General features: G+C 41.4%; 1 protein-coding gene across 1 annotated transcript; it reads left to right on the top strand.

Moving 5' to 3' along the window:
• Positions 1-788: 788 nt before the first annotated feature.
• Positions 789-12,061, top strand: SKL2 (shikimate kinase like 2). The gene is made up of 8 exons (XM_077378821.1): positions 789-1,064; positions 1,293-1,483; positions 1,584-1,778; positions 7,019-7,080; positions 9,069-9,135; positions 9,220-9,338; positions 11,236-11,412; positions 11,702-12,061. Exons 1-8 carry the CDS (start codon positions 822-824, stop codon positions 11,806-11,808), a joined length of 1,161 nt encoding a protein of 386 aa, XP_077234936.1. The 5' UTR covers positions 789-821; the 3' UTR covers positions 11,809-12,061.
• The last annotated feature ends 1,066 nt before the right edge of the window (positions 12,062-13,127 follow it).

Genomic DNA, 13,127 nt, shown 5'->3' with positions numbered 1-13,127 from the left:
GTTGCAGCCTCTCACAGGCCGCCACCTGTCCCAGAGTAGGTGAGATGCAGCCTCTCACAGGCCGCCACCTGTCCTGGACACCTCACCAGATTTTCCTATAAATACAGGATCAAAGCTCAGACCAATGGGTAATGCGAAAAATTCCTTCTCTCCCTAAACTCTTAGACATCTCCCCTTCACTCCTGCTCATACTGACTTGAGTGTCGAAGGGCCTGTCCGGAGTAAAACCCGGTCTGGTCTTCTGACCTCGCTTGCCTTGTGCAGGACTCAGCCCTCATAGCAGGATTCTTTCTCGACCACCTCACTCCTCGATTCACTCCGGTCCCTCAGGACTCAGCTCCCCTAGTCATTCAGCTCAGCTCTTACATCACTGCTGTACCTGTTACCGATTTTAGGTCTAACAGGAAGGAGGTTAGTTACATTCCTAGACCTTGCCATTTTTCTAAGTCTTTGAGCAAATGTTTATTGAGATCATCTCTCTTTCTTCGATGGCTGTAGAAAGAAGACTAAAGCCGTGTTGAGTAGGGGTGCAACTTGAGTCATGTCGGACCCCACCCAATTTTACTGTAAAAGCTTAACCCAAATTCCTAAAAATTGAGCAGAGTCGCAATGCGAGAGCCCTAAACTAAAGTGGACCTGGGCTGGTGGGCTGGGCCTCCATACGAGCCCACACCCAAAAAGGACTTGTCTTCATGCCCAACCGGAGAACGAGGACTAAAACTGTAATACTGAGGAAAGGTAAAGGACATTGTGGTAATTTAAAATTGTAAGAGCTATTTTTAGCGGAAAAGACTTATCTTCTCCCCTTCGGGAAAAAACAAATGGCTGCTGCCTTTGTAATTCCTGCCTTCTGCTTCAATCCCCAAAACCCCTGCAAAACCCTAGACATTTCGCTTCCCAAACTCTCCTCAATCTGCAACTTCAACTCTCATTTCACATTCAAGAAAGATTTTTGGACGCTGAAATCTCGTCTTCTCGCCAAAAATACCGGTTTTCTCACAAGACTCCGTTGCGTTTCGGGAAAAAATCTCTCAACGCTTCCTATAGGAAAGAGAAACTACGAGGTATGCAACAATAGATGGTAGATTCTGAAAGCCTGTTCTTTGTTTTAGAAATCTTTTGATTTGAATTTTAATTTCAATTCAATCATAAATCTGTCTCTAAGAGTAAGAATTCAAAGTAGTTATGAAATTAGAAGGCAAAATATGGTTTCATTCTAAGGTTTTGGAGGGAATTTTGGATTCTCTATTTCTTTGTAATTTATTGTACATCAGATGTGAAACTTTGTGCAGTTTTCTGATGGTGTTGCAGAGGTAGATCTCAGGCTACAACTAGATGGTAAAGATATTCATAGATCCAGAGATGTTTTTGTGGATATAGATGAGAGCTCCTTGACTATCAAAGTTCAATCCTCTGGAGCTCTGATAACTTTAATGGAAACCACTCGTCTATACGATAAGATAAAGCCTGCTGAAACTATATGGTTTGTAGAAGTTCTTTTACATAAGTTCCCTTTTTCATTAGAAGATCATGTTTGGCTCAATTTTTCTGTATCTTTTTTATTTCTTTTGATATTCCAACAGGTATATTGACGAGGATCAATTGGTAGTAAACCTGAAAAAGCATGACCCAGACTTGAAATGGCCGGATATTACAGAGTCCTGGGAGTCCCTTACAACTGGAGTTATGCAGCTTTTGCAAGGAACATCAGTCTATATCGTTGGGGATTCCACAGAAATTAATCAGAAAGTTGCTGGAGAACTTGCCATTGGTCTCAGGTTTGCAGTCCTCCATTTTGCATATCGGTAGTAAATACTAAATAGAATGTTACTGAAGTCTACGGGGTGTGTGCTTACATATTCTCCTTAATACTCTACTTTGTTGATACTTGCAGTAGATTTCTTTGTATCTAAGATTCATGATCACCACATCTTTATTTTGTTCTGAGCTTTTCAATACTTTGAAATCTTATCCCTTTATATCTACCATTTAGAAGAGCGAGGCACATAGGAAACTTACTAACCACCAGCATAAATCACATTTTTGCTTATCCGATTAATTATTTGTTCTGATGGATTTGTTTCCAAGGTTTCATCAACACGTTATTTCAGCATTATAATAAACCTACACTTTTCTTATTTCTAATATTTTTACAGAACCGTAATTTCCTTATTGTCACATCATACGTTTTCAATGGGCTCTTTCTCGTGAAATATATGTTTTATAGCAAGCATGATATCCATCCATACTTGTGGACTTGCTCATGTACTTTACATTTATAGTAATGGTTATGTTAACTAGGAAGTGTCTTCGCCTCAAAGTGTTGCACTGTGCATGTGTATCAACTTAACATTAGGCTCGAATTTAGAATTTTATTGGTTCTACTGTTATTGACATACTTTTTAGGAGGAGGTGACATTTTCACCCCTTAGTTTGGTCGTTCAACCTCTTTATTTGTCTTGTTTTTCCTAGCACTAGATGGCCAGTACCAACCTGATAACCTATTGATCTTTTAAAAAATAACAATAATAAGCAATACTTTTCCTTGCGGAACCCTATTCCTCTCTGTTCGAGGCAGGGCCTAAACTTGCAGTTGTGAGATTCCATTAGTTTCTCCTCATGGGATTGCATTCCTAATTGCCATTTGAATCTCCAGCAACCTTAAGATTATTGTACGCCACTTGATCATCAACACTACCGCATCAACATCGTTGATTGTATGGGAAGTTCTACAACTTTCGGTGTTGAATTTTAGCAGACCAACTTTGAAAGATGAGAGATTATGTCAAACTGCAGTCTGTGGACCTCTCAGTGTCATAACAACATTGGTCAATGTAGGGCTGAATGCAGAAAACTGCAAATCTGACTTCTGAGTGTGCTTCTTTTCTATTTTCTATCCATGTTGGCAGATCAAGCGAGGGGCAGGGTAAAATAATCACACCTGTTTTTCTACTTGTGATGGGCCTAACCCAATGAGCATCAAAAGAACCAGAGAACTTGATCGGCTTTAGAAGAATTTTCTATGGAATGACAAGGTAGAGAGCACAAAGTATCATCTCGTTAACTAGAGGCGGCTTACTGGCCTTAGACTGGGGGTCTTAGCATCCATATTCTTAGAGAGATAAACAAGACCCTTTTGGGTAAGTTGTTGTGACGTTCCGGATAGGAACAGGATAATTTGTGGAGGGCAGTTATTGCTAGAAATACGGGTACAGTTTTGGACGGTGGAGGTCAGGAGACAAGTTCATCTTCCAGTGAGTCACAGTTTGGAGTGATAGCATGAGATTGTCGGATTCTTTTCAGTTGGGGAGCAGGTCCGGAGTGGTTTAGCTATGCAGATTTGTTTCTCGTCTTTTTAAGGACATCCCTGACCTTTTTAGAGTTGCCTCACATAGAATTGGTGAGTCCTTTATTCGCCAGGAGGGCATTGTGGAGTGGAAAGTTAAGCTCTGTCGAACCATTAAAGAAAAAGTTAAGCTCCGTCGAAGCATCTTCTATTAGGAGATCGACACAGTGGTTATTTTCATGGTGAGAATGTGAGATTGGAGTCGGTCTTCATCAAGAGGCGGACCGATGATAGGAGGGTGTGGATGTAGAAATCTGATGGTTGATGCTCTATTTGATCTGTCTTCAGTTAGTTGGTCCAGCCCACCCACCTCCTCTCCCTGCTAGGATTGTTAGGGTGTCTCTTGCGCCCCATCGTGTTTGCACCTTCTATTGAACATCTTCCCTTGACAAGATTTTGACTATTAATCATCTCTGCAGCTGTAGGCGGATGATTAGCAATGGTTGTTGTATATGTTATGCTACTGGGGAGACAGTGGACCACCTCTTTATCCACTTTTGCTTTGTTAAGGAGATATATCATTCATTCGTAGCCTCTTCAATGTATCACGTGCCCTGCCGAACCACGTTGCTGAGTTGTTTGAGGCTTGGGGTCTCGCTCCTCGGCATGATAGGGGGATATTGCTTTGGAGTCTTTCCCTATTGGCTGCCTTGCAGAAGGTTTGGAAGAAGAGGAACCGCAAAGTATTTAAGAGGTTCAACATAGGTGTGCACAACTTTCATCCACGGATTTTCTCTTCAGTGGTTCGTTGGACAGTAGTGTCTACACTTTAGAGGTATTTCATAGTCATCCATTCATTGTTACTTGGATGTGATTTGAGAGTTGTTCAAGTTGATTGCTCTACCGTTTGGTTGTCAGTCCCTGCCGAGTTCGTGAAGCTCAACTTTGAAGATTCAAGTTTAGGGAACTAATACCCATCCAACAGTGGGGCACTTCTTCATCATGTAGATATCATTGTTTGTTAGCCCAAGGGTTCAACAAGTACACCCATTGAAAGGTTTTGATGATTAACGAACTCAATTTGACATTAAAAGGTTTTATATACTAATGATTTCCACTGGCTAAGTGATTATGTTCATAACTTTAGCACCTTCAAGATTGCACAACAAATGGCAAAATCATTCAAGCTCAAAGTGAGATCAAATACTTGGAGAAGGCATCATTAACACAATGGCGAATCAAGCAAGACAAGACCAACACAAAGGCAAGTCAAGATTATTCAAAGTCAAGATTGAAATCAAGCCCAACAAGGATGCAAATCAACTCAAAGGCTCAAGCTTGGCTCAAACATCAAAGGAGTTGATTGAAGACATGTCAAAGCCTCTACAAAGTGCCAACAAGATTGAAGACCAAGTAATTTTAGGATGTATTTGGTTTGTCATGTATAGTCTAGGTCAAAGGCACAAAAGAGAGTTAAAATCCACCTAAATCGATCTTAAATGGTTAGTAAATGTTCATAGTGGTGTCCACACATGATTGGACCCTCATGACATTCCATTTAACATGATAGAATTGAGTTCCCAAACCCCAAACCAAAACAGCAACAAAAACACAAATTTTATGCTGTTTTAAAAAAAATAAGGGATTACGGTCCACTCGGTGCTCCGAGCCTGGACTCCGAGAAGACCGTTGGGGAGCTTAAAAAAGGCATATTTGTTGCTCCCCTATATATGTGAACCTTGGGACTCTTAGGAAACTAGTTAAGGAGTTTACCTAACATTCTAAGAGCATTCAAAGGCATTTATTCTCATTCTCCTTAAGATTTTCACTCTCCCTCTCCCTCTCCCTCTTGTGCCTTTACCTTAGATTATCCTTGAGAGACCTTAGGCTTTTCATTTGTTCATCTTTTTCTTGTGAGAGTGAGTGTACTTTACATGTAATCAGCCTATCTAGAGGCAAGCAAGCTACACCTTTATTTCTTTTTTGTATTTGGCAACAAAGGGCGCCGTAGAAGACCCTTGAAGCGCGAAGCTCGGTTTGTACAAGGCGGAAGGAACGCCGTATTTAAGTTCCTTGGAGAAGATAGTGGAATCCTCAAGGAGAGCAACTTGAGAAGAGTAGAGTAGAGTAGGTCTTGGATTAAGGCCAAACCACTATAAAAATTCTTGTATCTTCCATCTTGTCTCTTCTCTTCTTTTGTGGTAAGCTTTTTACTTTTGCATTTGAATCTAATTTTCTAAACAAACTAATACTAGTGCATACCAAAGTTTTTTAAATCCGTAAAATTTGATAAGAAACCCAATTCACCCCCCTCTTGGGTTGCTAAGTGGAATTTCATTGTTCGATTGGTGTTTTAAAGTCCTATCAGTGAGGCAGATTCTAATGAGGCAGTAATGCAGAAGTCTGTACCCTTTTGCATGGTATCAGGTTTGCAGATCTCTCTTCTTGACTTTCTTGTGGGGGTGACTCTCTCAATGTTTTTGTTGGGTGAAGCTTAGTGGGGGCTATCCTTGGAGGTTTACGGAGACTATTAAGGAGGTTTTGGACACAGTGGAGTGGCATGCAATTGCGTTCCATGATGTCTTATGCTCTACTAATGGTGACGTGGATGCTCTTGCGCATGGAGGTTGCTAGAGGCCCATTAGAGTTGTTTTATCATCCTCCCCCATTAGGGGCATGTGTATCTTTGGCTTTCCCTTCATATGTAGCCCTTGACCATCTCAGTCGTAGAGCCTCCCTTGTTCCCTTCTTTTAGCAATAAAGATTCAGAGGGCGAGCCGCCTTGGCGCAACGGTAAGGTTGCTCCATTGTGACCTAGTGGTCACGGGTTTGAGTCACAGAAACAGCCTCTTTGCAAAGCGGGGTAAGGCTGCCTACATCTAGCCTCCCCAGACCCCGCAATGGAGGGAGCCTCGTGCATTGGGCCGCCCTTTTTGGCAATAAAGATTCACCGTTCAAAAAAAAAAAAAAAAAAACAATGAACGACATCATGTTCCTCTTCACCTTGAATTCTTGTTGGGTGTGAACTGTGAAACCAATGTTTCAAAATGCAGATGCAGGCCAAAACGCAGCCAAAGCAAATCCTAGTTGACTCGGCGCAGCTCGATCGAGTACTCGGTTGATGCGGTCATAACTTGGAAGATTCAAAGGAGTTTTGACTTTCGATTGACTGTGTACGGCAAAACATGGACTCGGACAAGAACGAGACCACGATAAAAGGAAGACGACCCGGGTGAGTCGACAATGACACAGTGGAGTTTTAAAACTATGGTGAAAACCACAGAAAATGTGGAGATGTATCCGATGGATGAAAAAAGAAAACAAGTGTTTGATGAGAAGAGAGTAAGTGTTTGATGAGGGAAAAAAAAAGAAAAAGAAAAAGGGGGTTTCAGAGACGGGAGCTAGGAATGAAAGAGGAAATAGAAAGGGTTCCACATAAATATCTTTTACTCATGATATTTTTAATAGAAATGGAATGAATAGGCTTATGATTTATCTACTGGGTTAGCATGATTTTTTTTTTTAATTGATCTACTCTTACACTAAATTACACATACTGATATCTTATTTGATATGATAATATTGCATGTTCACCTGGCTTTCCAAGGGTTTACGTTCTTTTTTGAAGCCAAATATGGTCCATATTCTCTTTATATTTACATTAGAGTTTGTATTTGAAGAATTTCCTGGATGATTAGAACCTGTCTAAATTGTATAGATATGCTTCTGCAGGTATACTCCACTCAATACAAGTGAATTGCTGGAAACAATTGCACAGAAAATCATTGGTTCCTGTGAGTATGATTTTATATTGTATGTTGTTCCTTATAGCCAACCTCGTGTAACAAGCTGCACTTACTGCATACAAGTTTTAGAATCGGCGATCTGCTTCCCATAGGGAAACTGCCACTATGTTTGGGACTTAGTATCACTAGTATGTGAATTAATGTGATCACTTTATGATTAGGATAGACACAAAAGTCAAAGAACTTGTGTGAAACTCAAAAATCTTGGCCCAGAGTGCCGATTCTGCCTGAGCTTCCCATAAAAGCAACAAAGTTGAGATCTTTTTTATTTGATAAACGCTCAAGCTTTTCACAGTAATCTTTAAAAGAGCTACAGCTTAAACCCAACACATTTGTCAATAGAGTCAAGACATCTAATCTAGTTTCTCCAATACTCTGTCGCATCTTTAAAGTTTAAACCTTGCCTACTGTGTTTTCTTGTCCTTTAGTCCATTTTATACAATATATCTTCAAAAACTAGAGATATTATGTATTTTTTAATATTAATTAAATTTTTTTTGAATGGTTTTTTAATATTAATTAATGAATTAACATTTTCTTCCTTCTTATCTTGTGTCTTGCACCAGCCTTCAATAGCCTTCGCCATATCTGGAGTAGATTTCGACTTCAAGAACTTTACAATACATGAGTGATGCCTATGTTTTGCATTTTGGAAATTTCAAAAGGAATCTGTTATCACTTCCATTCAATCCTATAGTTTGCTTTCCTTTGTAGAATACTCTTGGAGGACAAAGGTCCTCAGTTTCTTCATTCTAGTATCACTCCCATTCAATCCTATAGTTTGCTTTCTTTAATAGATTACTCTTGAATGAGAAAGCTTTTCCTGTTTCTTCATTCTTTTTTTTGTTCTTTTTTTTTTTGAAAGATAACGAAGATTTTATTAAGTAGAACCGTTCCGTACAATACAGGGGACAAGTAGTCCCCGTGATCGCCCCCAGGGTATAACAACCAGATTTACATTTCAAATGGAAATAAAAGGAATAAATCAAAATCCACATTCTGCTATATTCAAATAGATACCACAATACGGGTATTTGGACTGTCAGCACCTTCTTCGCCAGCTCGTCCGCCCTAGAATTTGTTGATCTCCGACGGTGACAGATTTGTGGATTCAACACCCTAATCAGATCCCTGATGTCATCCAATATATTGTGCAGCCTCCAGGGCCCGCAACACCTACTGGAGGCCCATGCAATGGCATTGGCAGAGTCACCTTCCACGATCAACAGTCCGAAATTGTGTTTTGCGTACCATTGTAGTCCGAAGAGGAGTGCCCTCGCCTCCGCTTCGTTTGCATTGCAACAGCCGACAGATCCTGAGTACGACATAATGGTATTTCCATCTGCATCCCTAATTAGCCCTACAATCCCCGCCATACCTGGGTTTCCAAAAGAGCTGCCGTCAAAATTAAGTTTAAACCACCCATCAGGCGGAGAGGTCCATTTTGGCATTATCAGATGCTTTGATCGCTTCTCCCTGATAACCGTGTTCCATCGTCTCAAAACCTCTCCAACTGAGTAAGGAATTCCACTTTTAGAGTGGGACCACGCAATTATAGCTATCCGCATGTTCAGCACGACGTGCTGCCATGGTCTGACCTTATTTTGGAATATCCTTGCATTACGTTCAAGCCATATATTCCAAATAATCGCGGCAAGAATAGCACTCCACATCTTTTCAGCAAGACACCTGTAAAACGACCCCCCCCCCCCCCCCCCCCCCCCCCACCCACACCCACACACACCCATGTAAGGCGGTTTCTTCATTCTAGTAATCTAGTTACTGATGTTTATACACTGGGTTATGCTGATTGATAATTTATGTCCTTGTATTCAGATACATTGTCTCAATGTTCCACATTAAATCTAAGAAAGAATTCTTGCCTTTCCAACTTTTGGACTTGCGTCTGTGCTATCCAAAGCTTTACCTTTGTATCCCTCATCTTGCAGTGAATTAACGAGTGTAATCACTTCCAGGGGTGATCGCAGAAGGGGCTGATTCAGTAGCAGAAACGGAAGGTGCTCTGTTAGAAAGTCTCAGTAGGTATGCTGTATGACTTGATTCTGCTTGTACTTTTTTTTTTGGCAAACCTAGAACTTCTGTAGTATGGTTTCTTTGGTTTTGCAGCCATGTCCGTGCTGTTGTCGCAACATTAGGGGGGAAGCATGGAGCTGCTGGAAGAGCTGATAAGTGGCAGCATCTTCATGCAGGGTTCACAATATGGTTGTCGCAATCTGAAGCCACTGGTGCCATATTCTTTCTCCTTTTCTCACATTGGGATAATTAACTCTGCGTAATTCATTTAAGGATGCATCATCAGCCATTGAAATCAGAATAAGATGATACTTGATTACGTATTGCTGATTAATTCATTTAGCTTTTCTGATGAATAGCCTATACTCAGTATAGTGGCATACATGAAAATACTACATAATACATAGTTGAACATTTATATGTTATTATAGTAATATGAGTTTGTTATAGGGTAGCATGTACTTCCATTCAAATAGTTGAACATCCATATGTACACTTTTAGTTGTATATAGCATTCATGTTGAAATTTAGGTCTCCTACTTTATTAACACGTGATATCTTTCTACTGTAGCCTTCCAAGTTTTTTTTTGAAAGATAACAGGTAACTATTATTCCCAAATAGAAATCAGAAGTACAAAGAAGGGGACAAGCCGTCCCCGAATCATATTACAGTGTAGATATCTACAAGATTCCCAGGTTCAAAGATACACAAATCACCCAAGATCACTCCCCCCCCACTGGATACTGACACGAGTATTCGGGATGTCAACCCCGTCCGCCATTTCATTAGCCGATCTCCATCTATGGGTGATTTGTGGGCGTAAGATGCGAATTAAGATGCGAATTAAGTCACGAATGGCATCAGTGGTCTGATACAATCTCCATGGGCCACTACAGCGACCACTAGCCCAAGCAATGGTGCTTGACGAATCCCCCTAATGATAAGAGGGCCTAGATTGTTACGATCAAACCACCGTAGACCGAATAGGAGCGCCTTCGCTTCCGCCTCATTTGCATCACAAACCCCCGCCGACCCAGCGTATGTCATAAGGATTTGCCCAGCTGCATTTCTGACGACACCGCCAATGGCGGCCCCTCTGGGGTTACCAAAAGAACTTCCGTCAAAGTTGAGTTTGAACCAGCTCTCGGGAGGAGGGATCCATACGGGCACGATCCGTTGGTGAGTCTTTTTCTCCGAGATAACGACGTGCCAGTGCCACAGCATTTCCCCCGCCGAATAAGGGAGTCCCATTTTAGAACGGATCCACGAAATAATTGACAATTTTACTTGCAGCAATACATGCTGCCATGTTTTACATTTGTTTTGGAAAATGCGCCCATTCCGCTCTAGCCAAATATGCCATATTATCGCATAGGGCATGGCCATCCATAAGGACTCCCCAACGCAGCTGTTGAACGCGCCTCTCCAATTTAAGATAATACGGGAAATGCGATTCTGCATGAACCACTGAACACCAAAGGAATTAAAAAGAGCCATCCAGATTTTAAAGGAGAATGGGCATACCGCCAAGAGGTGATCCAAGGATTCCTCGGCTTTCCTGCATAGCACGCACCAAGTCGCACTATGAAATCCTCACCTTTTAAGACGATCTCCCATATTTATACAACGATGTGTGACTGTCCATGCAAAACCCGTGACCCTTGGAGGGGCAATCTTGCGCCAAACATTAGCGCGTCAAGAGGTAGCACCATACCCACCACAGAGCAGACGAAAGAAAGATCGCACCGAAAATTCGCCTTGGGAATCCGGTATCCATACCCGTTCGTCGTCGGTGTTAGGTGATAGGTAACATCCATATAACTTTTGGAGTAACTCAGCGTAGGTGCACATTTAATCATCCTTGAGGTTGCGTTGAAAGCGTAACTCAGCGTAGCCTTCCAAGTTTTTTTCCGAATGGTTTAGCCTTCTAAGTGTTTTCATTGCATTACAGCCTTCCAGGGTTATTTGGGTTTTGCAATTGGTTTCCTAAGATCGACAGTTGGAGAATTGGAGCAGTTTAGTGGAAGAACAAATGTTAGCAAATCTTAATTTTTATCATGACATCGTTGACTTGTCTAGCTTGATGAGTCAGTGATTTCTCCTTGCAGATGAAGCTTCTGCAAAGGAGGAAGCCCGGAGGCATATACAAGATGGGAAACAAGGTTACTCGAATGCCGATGTAGTTGTTAAGCTTGGAGGGTGGGATTCTGAATTTGCTCAAGCTGTTGCCGAATCTTGTCTGAGTGCTCTTAAACAGTTAATCCTGTCCGACAAGAAGCTTCCAGGTACCTTCTGCTCTCATACCAGTCTCTAACATGCATCTTCCATTTCAACCTTTGTAGTAACTAAAGAACCAAGTAGTGCAAGAAAATTACAAAATGTGGAGTTATTGTGCCACACCATACTTGGTAAAATGACAACCCACACCAGACCTCAGGAATTAATAGGTGGCGATACAAGATGCCCTAAAACAAGACTAGCAGGTTATCAGATAGGGAAGTACTTTTTGGTATTTGTCATAAGTTGGGTGTTGCTGGTATTTACTTACACACCGGTTTTCTGCATTCTTTGAAGGAAAGAAGAGTCTCTACATAAGGTTAGGATGCCGCGGGGATTGGCCAAATATCAAGCCTCCTGGTTGGGACCCATCAAGTGGAGCAGATGAATCTCCTGACATATAACTGTGGCTGTTCTGCTTTTCCTGAAAATTTGGAAAGAATGCGAGCCACAATTGAGCCACCATTTTGCTTCTCTCTAGTTAAATGATTCAAGGATCATGAACTGATCTGTAGGCTGCTTAGAGCCATGGTTTTAAATTTTGACCAAAATCCGGGATTTCGGTCGGGACCGACACGGAAACGATCCGAAACCGAAACATCATAAATGTAACAGTTGAAATTTCGGAGAAATAATAGATAAAATAATATTTTTTAATCCTTCACAAAATTTCGGAATTTTAAGAGCTTTTACGAATTTCATGATTTCGGCCGAAATTTCAGTTTCGGTGGGGGCCGAAATTTTGCCCGAATCCGAAATTTAAAACCTTGCTTAGAGCTGCTGATGTCTTGTTGGAAGGGTTATAGTAGGCTTGCTCAGTTCATGTTCAGATGGTTGGACTCAGAGTTCATAACCTGATCGATTGGTTTCCCAGCTGTGTGTCCAATTGTATCTATTTACACGGCAAATGAAGTAAAAAAAGAGCAACTTTGGTCATGTGGGACTTCTTGAGTGTATGGTGAAAGGGAAGTGATATATTCTCCCCCCCCCCCCCCCCCCCCCCCCCCCCCTTTTTTTACTTGGGGCAGCCCCTTCTAGTGTGAAAGAGTAGTCGTCAATACACTAAAGGGGTTTGTACCAAGTTTAAAAAGGCCCAAATAGGTGAAATTCTCTGGGGAACGAAATCGGCACTATTATATTTTGATAAGGACACTACTCTGTTTTTTTAAGAAGTATGCTAAATTGAAGGGTGCCCCTGCAAAAATGGAGTGAAAGGCCGCCCCAATTGAGTACAAATCACCAAGTGCATTTAATAAGCAGCCACCATAAATTCATGAAGGTGACCTGCAGCCATTGGGGTGCCCTTTCACCGCATTTTTGCAAGGGCGCCCCTCAGCTTAGCATTCCTCTTTTTTTAAGGGAAATGATAAATTCGACCTTTTTCTTTGCATGGAACAGCCAGCTGCAGTGTACTAGGGAAGTAAAAAATAGGCGTGCATATATCACTTCTCGTTTTTGTAAACTTCACTGATTAGTTGTTGTTGATAATAGCGTGGAAGTGTAAAAAAGTGAGTAGTGCCATTTTGAAATCAGTGAAGTTTAAAACGAAGTGAGTAGTGTCGTTATCAAAATATCGTAGTAGTGCCCATATCAGTCTCATCACTTGGCATTCCGCATTCCTCTCGTAATAAACGTGCAAAGAGTCAGGCTCCCACCGACAGTAAGACTGAAAAGTAATCCTTTCGTAATGAACGTGCAACAGTCACGTTCCTACTTACCAGGA

Source organism: Tasmannia lanceolata, unplaced genomic scaffold, assembly GCF_043159265.1.
Source record: "Tasmannia lanceolata isolate RefF3 unplaced genomic scaffold, GAP_Taslan_0.1 ptg000005l, whole genome shotgun sequence".
In the NCBI taxonomy this organism is placed as follows: Eukaryota; Viridiplantae; Streptophyta; class Magnoliopsida; order Canellales; family Winteraceae; genus Tasmannia; species Tasmannia lanceolata.
The sequence above is the reverse complement of the archived record's forward strand: the minus strand, read 5'-3'. Positions and strand labels throughout refer to the sequence as shown.